The sequence below is a fragment of the Ricinus communis genome, chromosome 5 (genome assembly GCF_019578655.1).
Source record: "Ricinus communis isolate WT05 ecotype wild-type chromosome 5, ASM1957865v1, whole genome shotgun sequence".
NCBI lineage: Eukaryota > Viridiplantae > Streptophyta > Magnoliopsida > Malpighiales > Euphorbiaceae > Ricinus > Ricinus communis.
The window spans coordinates 23,758,965-23,781,217 of NC_063260.1; the positions used below are offsets into that span (position 1 = coordinate 23,758,965).

Consider the following 22,253-nt stretch of genomic DNA (forward strand, 5'->3'; position numbering starts at 1 on the left):
TTTCCTTAATGTAAATCTACCATTTCCTTTCTTTTCTTGGACTACTAAAATATGTTCAATGTTTTCAAGCTTAACCGATCTTGCCCAGAAAGCGATAGCCATTTAAAGGCCTCAGCCCATCAGAAAGCTTATCTGTTGCGAAGCTTCTGGGCCAATCAGAAAGTTTATTTGTTAGATAAATTTTTTTAGAAATATTTTAAAATTAACAAAAGATGTCATTTTAACTATATAAATCTTTTTAAAAAAATATTTTGTTTTTAGTATTTTCTAAAAATGTGATGTACTTGTTTTCTGATTTTTAGTTTTTTAATATTTTTTAAAAATCATAAAAATTAAAAAAATCAAAATCCTAAAGAATTTTAAAAATTACATTTTTTAATATTTTTATACAGTAAAATCAAAAAATATACACTGTATTTTTAATAAAAGACTAAAAATATAAAAAAAAATTATTATTTTTTCTAGAAACTAATTCGAGTGTGAGTTCGGATTTCAAACGGTATAATTGTATAGTAATGTAGTGTGTTAGTATTAATTATATTTATTAAATTTTTGATAATATGATATATATTTTTAATTAATTAATATTAGATAAGATAATTTAAGAAACTTTTTACATTATACAGCAGTTTAATCCACTCTTTTCTTAATTCTAACCAATTAATTTTATTTTTATTATTAAACTAAAAGACTAATTAATATATAATATTATATATTAATTTTATTTAAAACTACGTAATTTTATCTAAAATTAAAACTACACAGTTTAAAATAAAGAAAAAAACTAACATACATTCTAAATTACAGAACCTATATTTCTTGCTCCATTTATTAAGCCGCCGTCCACCTCCTCCATTGTCAACACTCAGCCGGCCTCCTCTTCCATCGAATTCTGTCAAGTTTCCAGCCGTCCTCCTCCTCCTTCACGACTCCGCCTCCTCCTCCTCCATTTTTTTTCTGTCACGACCCAGGTAGCAGCTCTTTCTCTGCATTTTTTTAAGAAAAAGCTTGAAGATTGATAACTATGAAAAATAAATTGAAAACGAAATAAGATTGGGATGAGCAATTAAATAAGTTGGAAAAATGCGACCATCGTGAGCTTCATAATGAAGTTTTCTTTCTTGACAGATTGAGATTGTTATTGCTTTTATAGCTTTTTATTTTATTTTTATGAACTGATCTCTTCTTAGTTTAATGGCCTTCAAGTTGTAAATCTACCTGCCGCGTATTAAAAAAAAATATAAAGGAAGACAAGAAGTGAATTTCTATGTTAAAGATTGAGCAATTTACTCAAAGAACTTTTTGGGTTTCAAGCACTATGATTTCATTAGCTAGAAAAATCTCGCAAAGAAATAATTCAAGTTGACCGATGTTATCATCTAAGAGACATTTGGTTTGACAATTTTCCACCCGCAAATGAATTCTAATTTCTACTGGTGTTTATGTCGTTCTTTTCTTGTTTATCTCTCTTATTCTTTTTGTCATTGTTTCAGGCCAAAGTTTATGTTTTTACACATTGCAAATTTAATTAAGACAAGTGATTTTGTATTCCTTTCTCCAGGTTAAAGATTCAATAAGTGATTCTAATATCAGAGATGTATTAAATTGTTCATTGCTTTTGTAGTATTCAGATCTTTATAGGCTGCCTTATATCACTTGTTCTGCGATATGTTGTTGGGATTTTCTTATTTGTATTTTAATTTTCTACTGTTAATGTTGTTTTCTAATTTGCTCCTATGGAGTTTGTTGAATTCTTAACTATTTTAGGTTTTGGAATTTACATATATATTTTGGTTTTCTGTATAATTTATTTATAATTATAAGATTTACAACTACATATTGATAATGAGCTGGAATTCGAGTTTGAATTCGAGCTTGTATATGAGCCGAGCCTGATCATTATATAAAATATTGAGCTAATAATCAGTCGAGCTCGACTTCAACTCGTTTATAGATAGTGTCTAAGTTAATTATGAGTCAAGCTTGAATCGAGCTCGAACATTGCAAAATTACAACGAGCCGAGCTCGAGCTCAGTCATTTTTTCATGAGCCAAGCCTAAACATTGAAAAGCTCAGCTCGTTTATACCCCTAATTACAGCTAAACACCTCAACTCCAAATGTCTACTGTTTCTTTTAAAAAAATTATTTTCCGCTCTACTCTTCAAACAAACCCTACTCTTTCAAGGTCTCGATGTTAAACACGCTCCAACTTTTGTTTTCAAATGTAATTAGATTTTTAGATAATTTTCTAAATCGGGAAAGTGGATTTGGTGTGTACACAGGTGAATGATTTTGTGAGTGCAAAACGAATTACAACAGATTATATAGCAGAGACATGGCAAGTCAAGCAACTTTTAATGGCAACATGAAGGTGAGATATATTTATATATTGGAAATAAGAAAAAAGAACATTGACTTGTAATAACCCATAGCCCTGTTTATCATTTGCCACACAAATTCGTCCACACTAACTTCTATGTAAAATTAGATTGAAGCACTCTAAATGTTTGTGAAATTGACTGAATGACCTCTACATTCATTTAGTGACAGGCGGAGATGCTTTCTACAGGTTCATGGCTCAGAAGTTTTGGAATATGTAAAAAAGAGCTGTATAAGTAGGATTTGTCTGTCAATGGAATCGTGTATCATTTCTTATTGTATTTTCTGATTTTTTTGTCTACGTTAAGGCATTGAGCTATTTAACTAATATACCCCGTGTCAGTTAAATTTAATGTATGCAACATAGTTTGCTAGAATTAATTTCTTGGTTTTTAGTGCCCAAGATTTCATTTCAGATTTCATGAATAACTCTATGGGATACTTGTTGGACAACTGTGATTACTCCTGGGTCTATTGTATGCGAATTTAAAATTACACCCATAGAAAGGATATATTGATGATTGATGCTTGAGATTAACATGGACTCCAATCAAAATCAGAAAATACCTTCTTGTATGCTTGCAGAAAGCATTGGCCGGCCTCAGAAGAATCAATCTTGAAGGTTTGAGATGGAGAGTATTTGATGCCAAAGGCCAGGTGGGAATTGCCTTTACTCTATTCTATTTGCTGTTGTGCAATTTGATAAACTAGTAAGCTAGAAAATGTTACCTATATACTAACTAGTTTTATTGAGAAAAATAATATAATGAACTTACGATCTCTAATTTAAAGGTAAGTAAGTGAATCTATTGATTAAGTGAATATAATGCTCAGATATGGACAAATGAAAAACTAAATTGATTAAGTGAATTTATTTTTGAGAGTATGGGCACTTTTCTGAAGTGCCTACATTGTTGATTAAGTTTTTTTGAAATGCTTTAATCAAAACGTCAATGTCAAACTTATTATCTTTAGCTCACTAAGTTTGAAAATATAACAGTGATTCACTTCTTTTAGGTCCTTGGAAGATTAGCATCTCAAATTTCAACAGTAATTCAAGGCAAGGATAAACCTACTTATGCTCCATATCGTGAAGATGGAGATATGTGCATTGTGATTAATGCAAAGGATGTATCTGTTACGGGAAGAAAGATGACTGATAAGTTTTATCGTTGGCATACAGGGTATCGCATTTTCCACTCATAACTTCCTAATAACCATAGTCATTTTGCAAATACTATATTGTAAGGATAGGAAAACATGAACTTTGTTACACTCTTTTGGTGTTTCAAGCTTTTCATTGCCAAACAACGTTCATGGTATCCAAAGGATGTAAACCTTGATAAAGTAACAGAAGGGTGAAGGTTTCCATGCAAAAATTTTATCTCACTGAATAGATTGTTGTTTTTTCCCATTCTGTTCTCTGAGAAAGGTGCCCAATATAACTTCATTAAATATTGAAACTTGGTGCATTAACATATGACTTTCTTGAGATGAAGTCCTATCTTGGTGCTGAAAATTATGTGTTTCATGTAGGTATGTGGGTAATCTCAAGGAAAGGAGCTTAAAGGATCAGTTGGCAAAGGACCCTACAGAAGTTATTCGCAAAGCTGTCTTGCGCATGCTTCCTAGAAACAAATTACGTGATGTTAGTACTACGTTAGACATTTATATTTACTTGAAAGACTACCTGTGCTGTTCATGTCTTTCTTGTGTCAAAATGCTTTTGCCTTTCTGTTTGCTGTTTACTGATTTTGTCTTCACTCACCTCATTTTCTACTAGTTCTGAGGCATACTAATGCCTATTTTTTGCAGGTTGCAGTACATCTGACTCTAGTGTAGTTTGATTGTCCTGTGTGATAGGCTATATTAAAATGCAGCTAATTTGGTTAGAGATACTTAACATACTGCTTACCCTACTTTAGAAGAACTATTCAAGACAACTTAGAATGCAAGATTAAGAAAAAGATTGACAAATATCTATTTATTGTAGCTAGCATCACATAGAAATGTCAAGGCAAACTCTTGTTTGAATACGGACAAAAGGAAGATAAACAGAATGCAAATGTTCATCTGGTTTGGCATTAGGCTATATCTACTAGTCCAAGAAAGCAGAATGATAAATAAAGACTTACACAACAGATACGGAGTACCTGTCAAAATCTCAAACTTCTAGTGCACTTGACCTCATAAATAGAATTTTTTTAATAATGTTATACAAAATCTAAAATGCTAATGGGTTCATATGTCCTAAATATGTACTGAATCAAGTCAAAAGTTTGTAATATATATATACTATTTTTGTGCATTTACATTCCTAATGCCAGTTTGGCCACTTCTTCAGTTTTTTGAATCAGAAAAGGTAGGGAAAAAGAAGATAGGCATGATTTTATGCAACTCAAGGCTTGCAAGAAAACATGAAAGCTCCCAATCTGATCTATTTGTAATCCCACTCATGAAGCATTAGTTCTCGTAGTATATTTTAGTACTTCAATTTTTGAAAGTTACCTCCATCAATATTTCTGTGGGTATCTTTCTCCTTTGACCTAAACTGAGAGCTGCTGGACCCAGTCTAATGATGCTCTAGACAAGTGCAATTATGTGCCTTTTCCTTTCCTTCTTTGGTTGTAAGATACATGTGCTGCCATTTCTTGACTCATATAAATCTTTCAAGTTTGAAGCTAACTAATATTCACAATACTTTACTGATTTCATGTATGTAGCATGTTCAGAATGTGATTCTCATAATATATTGATTTTGTATGGTTGTAGGATAGAGATCGGAAATTGAGGATTTTTGCTGGAAGTGAGCATCCATTTGGTGATCGGCCCCTTGAATCATATATAATGCCTCCTAGAACTGTACGAGAAATGCGGCCACGTGCCAGACGGGCTATGATCCGAGCTCAGAAAAAGGCTGAACAGCAACGACAAGGTGCCAATGAAATGCAGAAAGGCAGGAAGAAAGAAGTTGAAGTAGAAATCACGCATTGAAATTTGGCATAATGATACAGGGAAAAGAGGATATGACTAGATGCAACATTGAAAGAGATAGCATGTGTCTCCCTTGATGGTCTTTCTTTTTGCTGTCTATATGTAACCACCATAAAATAGTCCTGGATCCCGCTAAAAATTAATTTCAGTTTTCAAACATTTTGCAAATGCATTCCTTGAGGTGCTCTGAAAGTGAGTGCATTCTTTGGATACTCTGGAAGTGAGTGCCTTGGATGCTCTGAAAGTGTGCTAGGAGGGAATATGGCCCTAATAGATTTTGTGCGCGGTAGTTATCTAGTAGCCTTTGGCAAAAAAAAAAAGAAGAAATTGTGGCAAAGTTTCTGCCTGGAATTAAATGCTGAATTTCAAAGACTGATGGTTGTTGGTATCCAAGATGTACAAAACAATAAGATTATTGCTCCATGTGTATCATGCATGTGAACTATTCTGAAAATTTACTAACAAGTGGTAGATTTTATGTTTTTATCAGCAAGACTGTCTCTGGAGGTGTGATGATTAGTTTGCTAGTGAAATTCAATCTGTTCAGAGTAATTTAAAGGTTACGTGATATCATGGGACTTCGGACAGCACGCATACAGTGAACTGTGCCTTTACTTGCTTATAACATTGGGAACAAGAATTTCATTGCATTTCATTGCTCTCCAGTTTCTAGGGAAGATAATATTCAATGACATCCTAAATGGAGTACAAGCAGGAGCAGGGGTAGGTGCAGGGACAGTGGCAGGGCTTTTGCTCTCAGCTCAGATGAGGTATTTCTCAGCACCTTCATGCGTGTAGAGCTTAATTGGACACAATTTTTCTTTTTCTATACCCAAGCAGAGAGAAATTTTTCTATATCTATACCCAAGCAGATAGCAATTCTGAAAGGTGAAAATTGAATAATAATATGATGAATGACAAACTTAAGCATATAAACACCAATAAATAATTCAAATACTTGTACAAGCAGCAAGATAATATCCCCAAAACCAAATAAAGGACTGCTCTGATTGCATAGAATACACTTATTTTCCTTTCTCACGAAACCCACAGGGAAAAAGACTACAAGAGTTCTAATCGCTAGATGATCCCTTGTCGTCATCATCCTCATGCTCCTTCACAACTTTCTCTATGAGCCTCCTCCGAACTCCTTCCATGACGGCTTCTCTTGATGGATCACTTCCACTCTGACCATCATTTAGTACAGGATCTGATTGACAGAGAACTAATGCAACACCTGATGATAAAGGAAAAAAAGAAGAAGAAAATTATGTGCCTATCATAAAAACACATTGGCAATTAAGAATGCAAGATACGCTATCATAATATTTTTCTCCTTTGGCAATAGGTTAAAAGGGAAAAACTAAACAAATTCGCAGAAAAATAATCAGTAAGGCTTTAACTTTTATGCAAAAAAATCTCCTGATGTATAGAATACATGTATTAAGTATGCCTAGAGAAATATAAGACAACCACAGTGCATGATAAATAGGTCAAAATCAGATCACACCAGAAACCATGGTCTGTGCAAAAATGAAACATTCCAGCAGAGCATTGTTTAACACAATCGAAAAGTAACTTCATCCCGTTTTACACATGGTTAGCCGTGCAAAAACATCAAGTCATTCATTCAGGTTTGTAAGTTCATAATGAAATTTTAGCATTTTAAAATCCCAGACAAACCAAAGTGCAGCTTCTGAAAATTTACAAGGCATGGGAGAATTAGAATCTATATACTATACAAGGTTTTGCTAAAAAATTTCTTGCATGACAACACTCTTGAGATATAGACTTGAGAAGATCCAATAATAAATTTCAACATATGAAAGAAAAAGCACAATAGTATAATCTAAGGAAAAGGTAAAGAAATGGGAAAGCTGCAATTGAAAAGCTAAAATAACTACATTGTAAGAAGTGCTCATCTGCTAATTACCTTCAGGGGTGCATCTCCGGCCAAAACTGCGGAGACCCACATAATTTGCTTTCACTGCACCATTATTGTACACCAACAAAGTGGGCAGATTATAATCAGGGTAGTTTGGTATACAATCTGTAGATATGATCTTAACAAACTTTGTAGCAGGATATCTAGTTGCCAGTTCTTCCAGACATCGAAGCAATACTCCACATTCCTGGTATCTATCAAAAGGAAAGAAAAAAAAAATACAAAGCAAAATCAAGCACAAGTATAACTTGTATTACAGCACTAGGCAATTAAAATCGCATATAATGTCAAGAGGCAAAATACCCATCTTTATAGAGAAGAACAATAACCCAGACGTCGGATGGAGCTTGTGAAACTTCTCTAACAAAATCAGACCCTGAAATTGGAAGCACTGATCCAAACTTTAAGATTTTAGCTTCTTCTCTCATCTCAGCCAACCTCTTCTTCCTATTAATAAAACATAATTCAATTTGGACATAATGAAAACAACCAAGTAACTAACATAACGAAAACAGAACACCCACTTCAGTAAACTAAACTATTTATATGATAGCGTTATTTAAATGGTATTGGCCTTACTTTCCCCAGTTTTCTTGATTCCCAAAAAAAGAATGAAAAGAATTTAAGATTTTTCAATTGAGGGGTAAAGAAAGACCTGTATTCTTCGAGGAACCGGTCATCGTCAAGATCATCCTCAAGGTCTTCGAGGTCCTCTTGGGTTTTGTTATCGATCCAAGATTTATCTTTGGGAATGGAATCTTCATCAGGAGCAGGAGTGAAGGGAGGTGGCTTAAAGGCAGGAGGCTTTTCAGGTAAATTACCAAGCTTTCTCTGTATATCATCCCATTGTGTTGATGCGCCTTCCACGTCCTTGTATATGAAGTGATAATCCCCCATTTTTCCTTTTTTTTGTTGCTTCTTTCTTCTGCGTGCTGTGGATCTTTCTTTTCCGTCGTTCTTGTTACTCTTCTTAACTTTTTTCCTTTTTTCCTTTCCCCCTAGCTGGGGGCGTTGCAGTCCTACTTCTGACCAGGCTTTATGTTATGTTAGGGCTGCTCTTTGGGGCCAGCCCACCAACTCGTTTAGAAAGCAAATGAACGGACGCATAAAAAATTAGGATTTTGTTTTTCATTCATTTACTTTTTCTTTAAAAGATGATGCATCCATTTCATACTAATTATTTTTTTAATAATTTATTTAAATTAAAAAATATTTAATAAATTTAATTATAAAAAATTAATTAAACTAAACTAAATCATTTTTTTATAGATAATACAACTACTATTACATTTATTCTAACACAATAACAAAATATAAAAAAATTAATATTGCAGTGAATATATAAAAATAAAAATAAATAATAATTTTTTTATTTGATAAAAAGACAGTTCATTTAGTTTTAACCAGCGAAAAATAAACTGTACTGGATATGTCCGAAATCTCTGATAATATCTATAGATATTTTGTGTTTTAGTAAGAGCTATATATTATTATATGTAAATTCAACTGTATGGTATACATTAGTATTTTGGTGCATTTTTCCTTTTGAATTAGAATAAATATATTTTAGAACTTTTTCTTTAAAATTTAAAGTGTAAGTTCTCAAAAGAATTTCAACAATTAATACATATCGATTGTTTTAAACTAAAAGAAAATTCTTTGGTTGAACTAAAAAGAAACTCTTTGGTGAAATAGTATTACTATATAATATCAAATTTATATATAATAAAAGCATAATGGGCATGACATGTATGTATGGATGAACCAAATCCTTCTTAAATTTTATCATAGAAAGCTTGTACATGTTTTGTAGTACCTCCTGTCATATAAATGTTCTTAACATTAGTTGAGTATTCGACATGAATTGACATGAAATAATACCTACAACTTTTCGTCATTAATAGGCCTATCCAAAAGAAAAATTGTGAAATATATAATATTAAATTTTTTAATTTTAATTCTAATTTTTTTTAGTAGAAGTTGAAATTTTCTATTATTATATTAAAATATTAATTTCAATTCCAATATCAACAAGACAAAAGAGGTATTTTATAGATCAAATTAAACATCGAGTTGTCAATCTTATATAACCTCTGCAATATAAAATTATATATTTTAAAAATAAAATTAATTTAAAAATTATACTTTTTAAAATAGATAATATAGTTCATGATCAATTTGTGTAATTTAGAATTAGATGGTTTAAAATAATAATTATGGCAAATAGTGGTGCTAAATATGGATTTGTTGATGCTACTCCTACTCCTATTTATGCCCCAAATATCTCTTCAGAAAAACAAACACAAGAGACAGAATCCTTTGAGAGAAGTGAGCGAGTGTTTTATGAATTGAATTGATAGAAAAGCATAGAGGAAAAGAATGAACAGCGGTAGTATAGAATCGTTAGTAACACAAATCCAAGGGCTGTCGAGCAGTGCTACGGACATCTCTGCGCTTCACAATTACTTGAAACAAGCTGATGACTCGCTTCACTCTGACTCTCCAACTCGTTTATTGCCTTTTCTCGACCAGCTTGACCCTTCTGTTCACTCTCTCGGTTATCTCTATTTCTTGTATATTCTAATTTCTTCCTCTCTTTTTCTATTCTTATTTCAAATACTGAGAATTATTACTTATAGTGGATGGTTAAATAAATGTTAGGGTTAGTTGCTTCTGTATAAAGTTTTCAACTTGATTCAGCCTGTAGTTGCATCTTTAACAACTGGGATTTATCTTTTCAAATTTTGGAGGTAGCTTGTTTTTATCACCACGATCATTACTAGGTTAATAATAGTATTTGGCAATAATTGTTAGCTTCAGTTTTGCGTTTTTTTTTTTTTTGAATTCGAGTGAACTGATCAATTAAAAAGTATTATCTATATGTGATATTGTCTATTAATTCATATACATATTATATACTTGTGATCATATGTCTATTGCTGGTGGCAGAGAAGCATGCACATCGGGTCCAATTTCTAAAGAGCAAGCCAGAACGTTGGTCTTAATCCTTGCAAGATTCGTAACTTCTTGTGCTGCTGATCAGATTCGTTTGGCACCTGATAAGTGTAATTTGCTTATTCAGATGGCCTAAGTATGTTATGTCTCTTACGGTGATTTCTGCAATATTTATCATTCTCATTAATTACTTTGAATTTTGCAGTTATATCTGTTTGTAAGAGGTTCAAGGACCAAGTTATGCTGCTTGAAGAACCTATGCGCGGGGTAGCTCCATTGCTAGCAGCTGTGCGCAAGCTTCAGTCTTCCTCTGTCCATTTGACTACTTTGCATCCAGAGTTTCTTCAACTTTGTCTGTTATCCAAGTGCTATAAAACTGGTCTTTCCATTCTGGAAGATGATATTTTTGAGGTTGATCAGCCAAGGGACTTGTTTCTCTATTCTTATTATGGGTGGGTTCATTTTCTCTGCTCACAGTTTATTCTTTTCATCCTAAATTTTCTTGCTTTCGTTATACTGATATTCTCTAATATCTGGAAGCTTTTGGTGTTTCAGTTGATGCTTTATTTCTCATTTGGCATTTGTCACTTCCATTATAAATGGCATGTGCTAGCGTATTATGGTTTTTTAATGCTCCATCCTTGATATCTTGCATTCCTTCCGCTTAAACAGGATCTGTAGTTATGATTCAGAATTGTGCAATTTACTAAATGTATTGGCATCTGAACAACTTATTACCTTCCGTTAACCATTGATAACATGATTGATATGTTGGATATGATAATTTTCCAATATAATTTTTATGCTTACTCTATAGGAGAATTATAAATTTAGCTTTCAAATAGTTTAAATTATGTGGTAAAAATAAACTTGGAGTTTTAAATGAAAATACAACTTCGCCTATTAGATGTTAATATTGCTATTGTTTTCAACTATAAATCATTCAAGCATTACACAACTGATCTACAACCTATAGATATAGGTTTCTGCTTATTGGTGTACTTTTGTCCATCTTAAAAAACAAAAAAAGAGTTTGGATAATAAATAAATAAATGATGAAAAGATAGAAGAAAAAGATGGCGAGTTACTTGACAATCAAAGCTACTTTGTTCTTTGTGCTTTAAGTGCTTAACATCTTTCTATTTTGATGAGGAACTTCTAAGCATGTCTCACAGTTGATATCATGACAGAGGGATGGTATGCATTGGACAAAAGCGCTTTCGAAAAGCATTGGAGCTTCTACACAATGTATGATTACCATTTGCATTGCAGTTAATTGATTTTGGTGATCCATCTGCATCATGGTGGTTGACTCAGTTAACATTCTTCATTTCAGGTTGTGACTGCACCTATGTCTTCCATAAATGCTATAGCTGTTGAAGCATACAAAAAATACATATTGGCTTCCCTCATTCACCAGGGACAGGTAGAAATCACTCTTTTTCCTCGCTCTTCTTGACATTCATAGATATAGAACACAAACCAGTGAGTAATACCTAGTCAGGGATATATATGTCTAAGTAAGAACTTCTAATCTTGGCAATTAGCATGTGACTGGTTATTCTTGTGGTGGCAGTTTTCCACCAGCCTTCCTAAATATGCTTCTTCAGCAGCTCAGAGAAATCTAAAGAACTTCTGTCAGGTAATTAGAAAATAAACATTATCTGGTGAATTTAATCGATCAAGTTATATTAATACTTGAATTTTCTGGGATCAATTGATGGAGAATATTCATAATGGGCCTTCTTGCCAGTGCTGTTAAATAATTATTATGGTATTTCTCAACTGAGGCTCTGGCAGTTTACAAATGATAGTGTTACCAGTAGTTCTCTTTATTACGGAATGGGATGACCATCCGCTATATGCATGAGCAAATATCCTTCTGTGGGGAATTGGTTATCCTTTTCTCAGGTTTTGGGGTTAGCTTTTCAAATCTTATATGCTCTACTTCCAAAAAAGAAAAATTACCTTCTTGGTAGATGTGCACGGCATGTATGTTTATTGATCCACTGCCAAGCTTCCTATAGCTGGCCACTATGATTTACTTGCTGGAAATTTGATGTGCATGTCTGTTTGTTTGTACATATTTTGTGTTGTGTGCGTGTGTACATAGACATAAAACGTTGGATGTATGTATAATATTCTGTTACCCTAAAGCTGTGCTTACTAGGCCATGGCCTGTATGTTCACAATTTCTGAATGATAAACATTTTATTTCTTGTTTTCTATGAGTTCTATTCAGTTAGACTATCATGCAGAATTTCAATCATCTGGATTTTCTTTGGACCATGTGAACTTTGGTTAAGTTCTGTTCTTTTAACACATTACCTTGTCCTTCGAGCAGCCCTACATTGAATTGGCAAACAGTTATAGCACTGGAAAAATTGCAGAACTAGAGACGTATGTTCAGACAAACAGAGAGAAGTTCGAAAGTGTGAGTTATCTATCATAAATTTAAATGACTTTTGTAAATCTGAGATCTGTCTGATAGTTGCATGAAATTTTCACTTGGTTCCTTCAGTCTTTTAAAAGAGGCTTCTTAAACTCTTTTGCAGGACAATAATCTTGGACTGGTGAAGCAAGTTGTATCATCCATGTATAAGAGAAATATCCAGAGATTAACGCAGACATATTTGACTCTCTCACTCCAAGATATAGCCAACACAGTGCAACTCAATAGCCCAAAGGAGGCAGAAATGCATGTGCTTCAAATGGTAGTTCCTGATGTCTATAGACAAAGATCTTTAAATTGCACTGTCATATATGCTGTATGATTAACATCTTTCTTGTAAAATTTTAGATTCAAGATGGTGAAATATATGCAACAATTAACCAAAAAGATGGTATGGTTAGATTCCTAGAGGATCCTGAGCAATACAAAACCTGTGAGATGATCGAGCATATTGACTCCTCAATTCAGAGGTATAGTAGTTATAATTGTAAAAGTACATTCAGTTTACTTGCAGTTTCCAGTAAAAATTTTCTTGGGGATAACATCGACCACATATTACCTGAAGTACTTAACTATTTGAATATTATCAATTAAAAATTATCTGAAGCAAAAAATATTGTCTGTCCAGATGATGTTAAACTTGGCTTAAATGGGATTTCATTCTTGCAACAAGAAGCACTCAGTTAGTCTGTTATTTTCTTAATAACGAAATGTGTTGGCTGTCTATTTGTAAAAATGCAGTAGCAGTTTCCGATTAATCATTATTAGATAAATAAGTTTGTAAGTCCCCTTGCTTTTCCAGGATAATGAACCTCTCGAAGAAGTTGACTGCAATGGATGAACTTATGTCATGTGATCCTTTGTACCTAGCAAAGGTGAGCGATGCTTTGATTTATCATTTTGCCATGTATTAGGCGATGGCCAAATTTGTTCTGGTACCTTGAGCACTCACTGATCAGATGGTAATTACGTTGTGCATCCAGGCTGGGAGAGAGCGCCAGAGGTTTGACTTTGACGACTTTGACACTGTTCCTCAGAAATTTAATATATGAGGGAAGCAGGAGATTTGCAGATTATATGTTCTTCATATTTTTTTTTTACCGGCTCCTTGTTCAAAGAGAAGAAATTTTCCTTTCTTGGTCTCGCCAATGAAAATGAGCACATTTTCAGAAATACCGTCCAAAATTTGATACTCCTTTGAAGCATGTTTTATGTGAATTCATCCTTTCTATTTTCATATGAAATTATTGAAGTCGTATTTCTATTGTCTGGAAGTTAAGGTGCTTCGGAATCATTGCTGCAAAAAGTAAAAGCTTTTCTGAAGACAACAAAAAGGCTATTTAAATCCATTAGAAACTAATTTAAGCTGTCTGATGATCGCCGTAGACTTTATGCTTCTTTTACTTTTCTTCTATGAAGCTATAGACAGACTAATAATTTTTTGTCTGAAAGAAAACGTGCAATGATATCCGTTGCCCAACGCATATGATGTATCATATGACGAGGCTTATTATTAGTTCTCAAGAGGATGAGATGAGGGTTCTCATCAGAGAAGCATATAAATTAGTCGTTCGAGGATGAGATGAGGGTTTTCATCAGAGAAGCGTATAAAATAGTCGTTCGTTCTAGCATTCCAAACTAGATAAGCATGTTGCAGTCTACATTATTTTGATGTGGTGTTGGTATTGGGTTTGCTGGTTATGAAGTAAGATATGATTTGTGAATGCTCTCCATTAGCAGACCTACAGATGGGCAATGGGAGATGTGTTGGACGAATGCCCGACCAAATTAGAAAAGCCAACGACCTGATAACCGAAAAGCCCCCCTAACATTATCGGTGAGGTTGTAGAAATTCTTCATACCAACAAAATATTATACGAGGACTATTGAAGAATAATTAAAATTTACCCTAACTGTCCACCTGCCTACCAAAAACGTACAAGAAGCAGACGACGCAAAGTGGAAACCCTTTTCTTTCTATTTGGTATAACTACTTGAGCTCTCATATTTCCAAATTTTATGAGCTGATATAATAGCAACAGAGCACGCATCCCAAGAAGAAAAAATTTGATAGCATTAACACTCCAATTCCAAATCTAAAGTGTGTACAGAAAAATGTGTTCCGAAATGGTAGTGAACCTACCATCAGAAAACAATACAACTCATTTTTTTTTAGTTCTTTCGCAAGAAGCAATGGAACAATGCCTAGCCGGTACAGCATGTACAAGGGAATATCCCAGAAACAAAAGGAAAAAAAAAGAGGCGGTATATGTCCTACCTATCCAAGTATCAGAACTAGATTACACAAATACAAAGAGTATAATCAAACCCTTTTCGAAGAACAAAACATGTGGTTAATTTACTTGGGCGCTTCTCTCTTTGCAAAGCATGTGCCACTCCTGTAGCACAGCTGATTGAAGCGCCATGTGCTCAACCTCCTCTGCAGTCAACTTTGACAAGGTTCCTTTAGGTTTACTATTTTCTTCACCATCTTTCTTTTCCTTCTTTTCCTTTTTACCTTCATCTTCCTCTTCTTCCTCGCCTTCTTCTTCATCATCAGATTTTGGAGTTTTTGGTGGTCGTTGGGCAGCTTTTAGCAACGCTATTCGTTCCATTGATATCCTAAGCCTCTCAGCAGCAGCTTCCTTGACTTCATCTTCAGGCATGTACTCCACACCCCCATCAGTGAGGTCATCCAACCAGCCTTGCAAGTCTGACTCAATCTCCTTGGTGATTAATGCATCTGATGCTCGAACCACAAATTTGCACACCATGGTGGTTGTTTCATCACCTAGATCTACATTTCTGCTAACTTCACTGGCCCCAAAAATCATCAGGCCCAAGAAGCCCCCAAACCAAGTCTTTGCAGCGTAACAAAGCTGTTCAGCAAATGGGAATTGAACATGGAATGAAACAGTTTATCTTAGTCTGGTTTAAAATCCTATTTAGGTTATAACAAATCATTTTCGATTCTCCAAAATCTTAAAATTTTGTTTTCTACCACCAAAAAGATCAGTAAAATTGGGAAGCATGAAAGTGAGCTTCAAGGAAACAACAGCTATACAAGTGTAATAAAATATGGCAGCAGAATCTTTTATTAAAACAGAGAAGAAGATGCAAGGAATTATCAAGAAAGAAAGTAGACCTACCTGAAACCCTGCTACTGTCCGGATGATGTGGGAACAGACGCTGTGGAAAGGCTTGGAGGACAAAGATTTCAATCCATTTAGGAATGGAGAAGACCCATATTGCTGCGCAGCAGTAGCCTTGAAGCCACTTCCTTCATATAAGTATGTACCAGTATACTCTACTACAGCAGGTAAACTGGGCCATAAGCGAAAGAACTCGACAGGTGATATTTTATGTGGCAAAAGAAGTTCAGTCAACGGGATTTTGTAAGGCTGACACCTCAATATCACAGGTTCTCCTAGTTCAGGTCTTAAACTTCTTTTCTGCCTCACAATTTGTGGATCCTCCTCAGCATAATCACCGTCATAATCTCCTATTGCACCACTTCCATAGAATGGGTAATATAGAACTTGAACCCAAAGGGCACATCTCTCAAAGTGGGACACACCTACAGTCACACTACAGAGTACTGGATCCTGCAAACAGATTGACCAAGTACGGTTTCCAAAATCCAATAAGTGGAAGTATAAAGGAGAAAAAGATGATGGAAAACGACAAGAATATTAGCAGCAGACGTCTATTTTCAGGGAAGACCTTGTCCAGCAGCAATACACAACAAATGAAACAGCTTTTCACCTTGCACTGATATTTAAGGTTATTTGAGAAAATAATTACACAACTGAGTCGAAACTCTCATACAGAGAATGCTCAGAGAGTCAATACAGTGAGATTTTCTGCCACCCCAATAATATAAAACTTATAGAAGAGGGCAAATATAGGGGTGGGGTGGGGAAATGCATCCAGATACTAAAAGTAAAGTTGGCATCTCTATCAAAACCTCAGCATATGATATAACAAAGTCCATTAATCATTTGCATGCCTAAACATAAATAAAAGTACTTTTAAAACTACAAATCATACTAGACATACTGTTTAACTTTCAGAATGGCATTTAATAGTTGAAACCATTTTCATTAAGAATAACAAACTAGAAACAGCCATAAGGAACAATAAAATGACTTCCAGAATAGAACAAAGAAAAAAGACGAAGAAAATGAAGGTGTGGAAAAGAGCATGACAAAAGTTCAAAAGGAAGAAGTTCTGCAAGTATAGCACATAAGATACCTGTGAAACAAGATTACGTAGCTGCCGTACAGCCTGAGGAGATCCGTCCATAAAATATAATGAGCCAGATAACCCAACCCGAATATCCACTCGATTGAGTTCAAGTTCAGTCAAATTTAAAACCTACAACCAGTTCAATTAGATTAAACAAAGAAATACCAACGGCATAAATTAAATACATTTCCAAATTAGACCAGATTCCAGTGACATAAAAAGTAAAGTTTTTGAGGGATAAAAATGTTCTCAATCCATTAAATTCTTTGATTCATTGAGATATTAATCCTAAGGTTGTCAATTCAACAAATGCATTTAATTGGAAAATGACTGATAATGCCCACTTTCTCATTATATACTATATAACAATGCATACAGAATTCCTCCTGCACAGAGAACACCAATGATGAAAATACATAAACAGTCCCTAACCAGATAACAATGGATGAACTTCTTTTCAGTTAAATCAAATATAAAGATACATATAGGTTTTAGGGCACAAATTATTGATGGAAGTCTTTCTGCAATGATAATTAGGCTCAAGAATTATAAAAAAGAAAAGAAAAGAAAATTCTAGTAACTTATATTAACAAACCTTTTGTCGCTTAGTTTTGTGCCAAATTATGGAAGTAAATCAATTAAAATACCTTCTATTACTTAGTTATCTGCCAATTCATTATATAACAACACAAATACATCGATGACTGGAAACATCTAAAACAATCACGTATGAACAGATTCTAACCTTCAAATGCAGGGAGATTCTTCCATCACCTGAGTCCGCCAAATGATAGGCTTCAACATAGCATGGATCACTGCTACCAGTTAAAGTGTATGCAGCTGGCATAACCTTGAGTAATTTAGAATCAATTCCTTTAGTCAGCAAAATAGTTAATTCATTAGGTTCTGGGTTCCAGAGCTCTAATATAGCCTTGTGAACCAACCCTTCTAATTTTCTATCCTGTGCAGCAGCTGCTTCATAGAACTGTACTGTAAGTTTGTGGTGGCTAAATGGATAGTCTCCTCTGGCTTCACTAACCCCAGCCCACCTGAAAGAAAAACACTGCATCTCAATTCTCATCGTGGAAAAGTTATTTCCACAAAATCTAAGAGAAAAGGGGAGTGCTGTAGGAAAAAAAAAAAGGTAAAAAGTGGATGGACGCAAAAATAGGGAAACCTCAAATCTTTAATCCAGCTTCATTTAAAAAACATGCAGCCCAGTACAATAAAAGCCAGAAAGTATGTAGAAAAGGAAAGAATTAAAGAAACCTATCATGACGCAGATGTGAATTATCATGCAATTTGGTATTAAATTACCATGAACAATATTGCACTAATATTCAGAAACATGCCATTGAAACTCTTTTTTCACTTTAAAATACAGAATAATGAGAAAAGATGAAATGCATACTTATTGTCCGGACAATTTTGAATATATTTAACTCTCTGCAATATTAAACGGCACTGATGCTTGTTGACCGAATCAGCCAACACATTGTTCCTGAATTCTTCCAGCTCTTTAATTAGTAACTGACCAGCCCTAGGGTTACGTGATCCCAACCGCTGCGCACTTAGAAGCACTGCCTGAACATCTTGAAGCCTATTTGATGTATTTGCAGATGCATCAATATTGAATAAGACCTTGTGTATATTTGATATAATAATGTTCAATGGATCCTCAGGGTCATCAGCAAGAAGAGGATCCAAGCCATCCAGATTAATGTGTTCTGCGATTGCCCAAATAAGACGGGCACATATTCTTGGGGTACTTACCTGTTAAATTGACGGACAAATAAGACAGCAATTGTTAGCCACACACTATATTTGTTAAAGAAACTAGGAAGGGATATAAATATAATATATTTGGAAAAGAAAGTTCAAAAACTGAATATTTTATTATACTTTTTCACTTTGGACACATGCTTTTGCTTAAGATCAATTGTACCTCTGATTTTGACTCGTGCCATTGGAAACCGAAGGCCCTATTAAGTATTTATATGTACCTAGAATGTTAAACTTTGTATACAGCTTTTGCATTTTATGATGAATTTTTATTTTGAAAAAAAAAAAAAAAGAGAAGCCAAATTGTTACCTTGACATTGATTTCATGCTACTTGGTCATCCTTATAGGTTCCACATGGATAATAATTTGCAGGCAATATACCAGTACAACTTCAATGGGAAAAGCTAAAAGACTAAAATCAAACAAATCCTAAACTGATTCCTAAAAAGCAAGAATTGTAACCTCTACAGTGAAAAATGCTAAAGCACAGGTTAGCCCTTAAAACATTTCCCTTTTCAGAAAAGTACGTGTAAGAAAAAGAATAGAAAGAGCCAAGAGAAAATATCAAGGCAGAAGCAATTGCCCACTGACAAATAACAGAACCATACAACATTGACATAACACCACCAATGTCCAAACGAGCACTTACATAGTTCCTTATAATTTATGTAATAGCTGAAGAAGCAACCATGATATTTAATTCTCATTAAGAACTATGTTCCACATTTTAAATGTGAAAAAAGAACTCAACAGTCTGTGGTGCAAAGACAGAATTACTATAAACTTTTCCCAGGTTATAAACCCATTAGGAACTGAGTAACATGAGCAAGATTGCCAGCATCGGAAACTGAAGGATGAATACTTAGCAAAATGAAAATATAATTGGACAAACTACAAAATAGCTAGCTACTATAGCATTAGCTGCTGACATTTCACTGTCACTAGATATGGTATTTGATTGTCCTGTAACAGCATACATACCTCACATAGATCCTTCACAAGTTCCCGTTGAAGGTTTTGCAGCCTTGTCTCGTTTAAAATTTGATCCTGAGAAGCACCATCTTTAACAGTTTTTACACCTCCTCGGGTATCATAGATATGGCACAGCCTTACAAGCAACTTCAAATAGCAATCAACTGCATAGGTCCTGCCATCACAATCCCATTTGACACAAGGCCTACAAACTTCCACCACTTCCAAAGCTGGTTCTGTCCAGTTTAGTGCTCCATAGCCAGTTCCATAAGCCAAAGCTCCAATCACTCTGCTCTCCATCCCTGAGCTCTGTTGTTCAGGCAACGGTAGAGACAACTGGAAGCAACTTTCTACCAATGATGCCACTAACTCTTCCCTAAATAAGCTTTTACTTGTTATACTATTGAGATCATCCCTTATTCTTGCATCTTCAAAAAGTGAAGCAATGTCGGTGCCTGCAAGAGGTTTCTGACCTCTTCGTACACTTTCCTTGGCAAAAAGGTCGACACAAAGAGCTGTCCGACAAATACATGCTAAAGCATGCATACGATCTGACTCTGCCCTCAAATTTCTCACCATCAAAAGCAGCCTTTTAAACAATGAAACCTTGAACCAGAATATTGACAATATCAAAATACAACCAAACCAATATTAACGAAATGCTGTTATCAAACTTCAAAATGTCCTCTGAAAGGGTTTTCATATTGTCTAGATCTTCAATAGAACTAAGTTAGTATAAATTATTCAACAATGTATCTCAAAATTCACAACCTCTATTGCATTTTTGCCTCATAAACATGAACACGTTTACTCTTTTAACTTTCCTCTCAACCACAACAAAATGAAGCTCATACCAACTAAGTCATTCGTCTTAGTGCACAGAGTATCATGCAATTCTATCTTACTAGTCAACCGATATGAGAAGTGTATAACCATCTTCAATTAAATGGAAGAATTGAATTCTTACCTGCATATGAAGATCAAGGAGGTGCAAATTTGTAACAACAGCTCGAACAATACTCTCTCTCGCCGAAGAAAACTCTTGCCTGTCCCAAAGAGTCAAAATGGCAATAATAGACTGAGAAGCCCACTCCGGCTTACCCCCAGGCACATCAGCCAAATACAACATATTAATCCCCACTTCAAAAATCAAAGCCGGATCCAATGAACTTGCTAAGAATGGCGCCAAATGTGTAACCACATCATTAACCCCAACTAATTTCTCAGCAGTAGAATCCACCACACTAGTAGCATTAACCCCACTAGCTACCTTAGAAACCTTTCTAATCACCTCAACATTCCCAGAAGCAACCGCCTTAACGGCATACACAAGTGGGAACACAGTAGCTCTAAAATTCTCAACGGGCAAAATCAAAGACCTAGACATTAAAGCACTTTTTCTTTTCCAAATAAAATCAATGATCGAGGAAACCCAATTTGACCTAATTGCTAATGAATTTTCACTATCAACTAACTTATCACCAGCTAACCGACTCATTCTTTTAGAATCAAACTCATGAAACAATCTCCCAACTGATTCAAATGCTACTTTGGAAACAGCGTCGGATTTATCCAGCATATTTTGCCCTATCCTGGCCCACCATTTGGAGACCTTATCTAATAAATTGACATTATTTTCACATAAAGTAACCATGTCATCACGAGCTAATATACAACCTAGGGTTTCAGTTATGGAAAACCGTAAATTATCACTTAGCGAATCAAAACACCCCGAGATTTCCGCGTTCGAATCCATGATGATCTTAGAGAGAGAGTAAGAAGGCATGGCGGCCAGAATGGAGACGGCGGCGGCGGTGACATCAGGGTCAGGAAAGTGGAGATCGTTACGGACGCCGGTGCAAACGGAGTCCCATAGATCGGCGGTGAGACGAGTTGACCGAATTAGGTCAAATGAGAGCTTTTTACAGACGGCAGAGGCTGGTGCAGCGACGATCTCTTCAACGGCGGTTTTAGCAATGACGGAAATGTCGCGGCCGGCGGCGGATTGTTGGAGTGCTTGGAGGAGTGCGCCGGATTGGCGTAATGCGTCATTGGAACGGAGGTCTGCTTGGATCTGAGCGAAGAGTATGTCCATCTTGGTCTGTGATAGACCAAGAATTCTTTCTTTTCTCTTTTTGGTGTCAGAAGGTATAATTCAGTGATCTGGACATGTAGGATTTTGAGTGCTGAGTTTTGAACTGTTTCGTTGATTATTAAGAGGGAAGGTAGTGAGAATTGGTAGTACAGATAATTGTATTGTTACTTTCTTTCTTTCTTTTTCTATTATTGTTTTCTCAGTTGGAGAAGTTGGCAGCAGTTGATGCTTCGCTGGGCATAGGATAGCTGTTTGATTATTTGGGCTATAGTTATGGTGTTTTTGAGTCCACAATTAGTTTTGCAGCCCACTCCAGATCGGTGGCAGAATGAACAATTATTTCAGTGTGAATTAAATTTAACTTTGACATATCACATCCTGTTTTTATTTGATGATTCACTTGTAAAATAATTATCAAATAATATATAT

General features: G+C 34.8%; 4 protein-coding genes across 4 annotated transcripts; 2 read left to right on the top strand and 2 right to left on the bottom strand.

The window, feature by feature from the left end:
* Nucleotides 1-779: 779 nt before the first annotated feature.
* Nucleotides 780-5,863, top strand: LOC8271774 (50S ribosomal protein L13). The gene is made up of 6 exons (XM_002509507.4): nucleotides 780-971; nucleotides 2,284-2,372; nucleotides 2,966-3,037; nucleotides 3,398-3,564; nucleotides 3,917-4,028; nucleotides 5,153-5,863. Exons 2-6 carry the CDS (start codon nucleotides 2,337-2,339, stop codon nucleotides 5,372-5,374), a joined length of 609 nt encoding a protein of 202 aa, XP_002509553.1. The 5' UTR covers nucleotides 780-971; nucleotides 2,284-2,336; the 3' UTR covers nucleotides 5,375-5,863.
* A 419-nt stretch (nucleotides 5,864-6,282) lies between these two features.
* Nucleotides 6,283-8,366, bottom strand: LOC8271776 (phosducin-like protein 3). The gene is made up of 4 exons (XM_002509509.4): nucleotides 7,975-8,366; nucleotides 7,623-7,766; nucleotides 7,308-7,513; nucleotides 6,283-6,611 (listed from the first exon to the last, which is right to left on the bottom strand). The coding sequence occupies exons 1-4, from the start codon at nucleotides 8,214-8,216 to the stop codon at nucleotides 6,448-6,450; spliced, it is 756 nt and encodes a 251-aa protein (XP_002509555.1). The 5' UTR covers nucleotides 8,217-8,366; the 3' UTR covers nucleotides 6,283-6,447.
* Nucleotides 8,367-9,584: 1,218 nt separating this feature from the next.
* On the top strand, nucleotides 9,585-14,000 carry LOC8271777 (COP9 signalosome complex subunit 3). Its single transcript, XM_002509510.3, has 11 exons — nucleotides 9,585-9,892; nucleotides 10,269-10,384; nucleotides 10,480-10,726; nucleotides 11,465-11,522; nucleotides 11,611-11,700; nucleotides 11,851-11,916; nucleotides 12,619-12,708; nucleotides 12,830-12,988; nucleotides 13,075-13,196; nucleotides 13,529-13,601; nucleotides 13,710-14,000. Exons 1-11 carry the CDS (start codon nucleotides 9,699-9,701, stop codon nucleotides 13,776-13,778), a joined length of 1,284 nt encoding a protein of 427 aa, XP_002509556.1. The 5' UTR covers nucleotides 9,585-9,698; the 3' UTR covers nucleotides 13,779-14,000.
* Nucleotides 14,001-14,781: 781 nt separating this feature from the next.
* On the bottom strand, nucleotides 14,782-22,130 carry LOC8271778 (protein TPLATE). Its single transcript, XM_002509511.4, has 7 exons — nucleotides 20,697-22,130; nucleotides 19,739-20,335; nucleotides 18,386-18,747; nucleotides 17,720-18,023; nucleotides 16,981-17,103; nucleotides 15,876-16,331; nucleotides 14,782-15,605 (listed from the first exon to the last, which is right to left on the bottom strand). The coding sequence occupies exons 1-7, from the start codon at nucleotides 21,822-21,824 to the stop codon at nucleotides 15,081-15,083; spliced, it is 3,495 nt and encodes a 1,164-aa protein (XP_002509557.2). The 5' UTR covers nucleotides 21,825-22,130; the 3' UTR covers nucleotides 14,782-15,080.
* Between the last annotated feature and the right edge of the window lie 123 nt (nucleotides 22,131-22,253).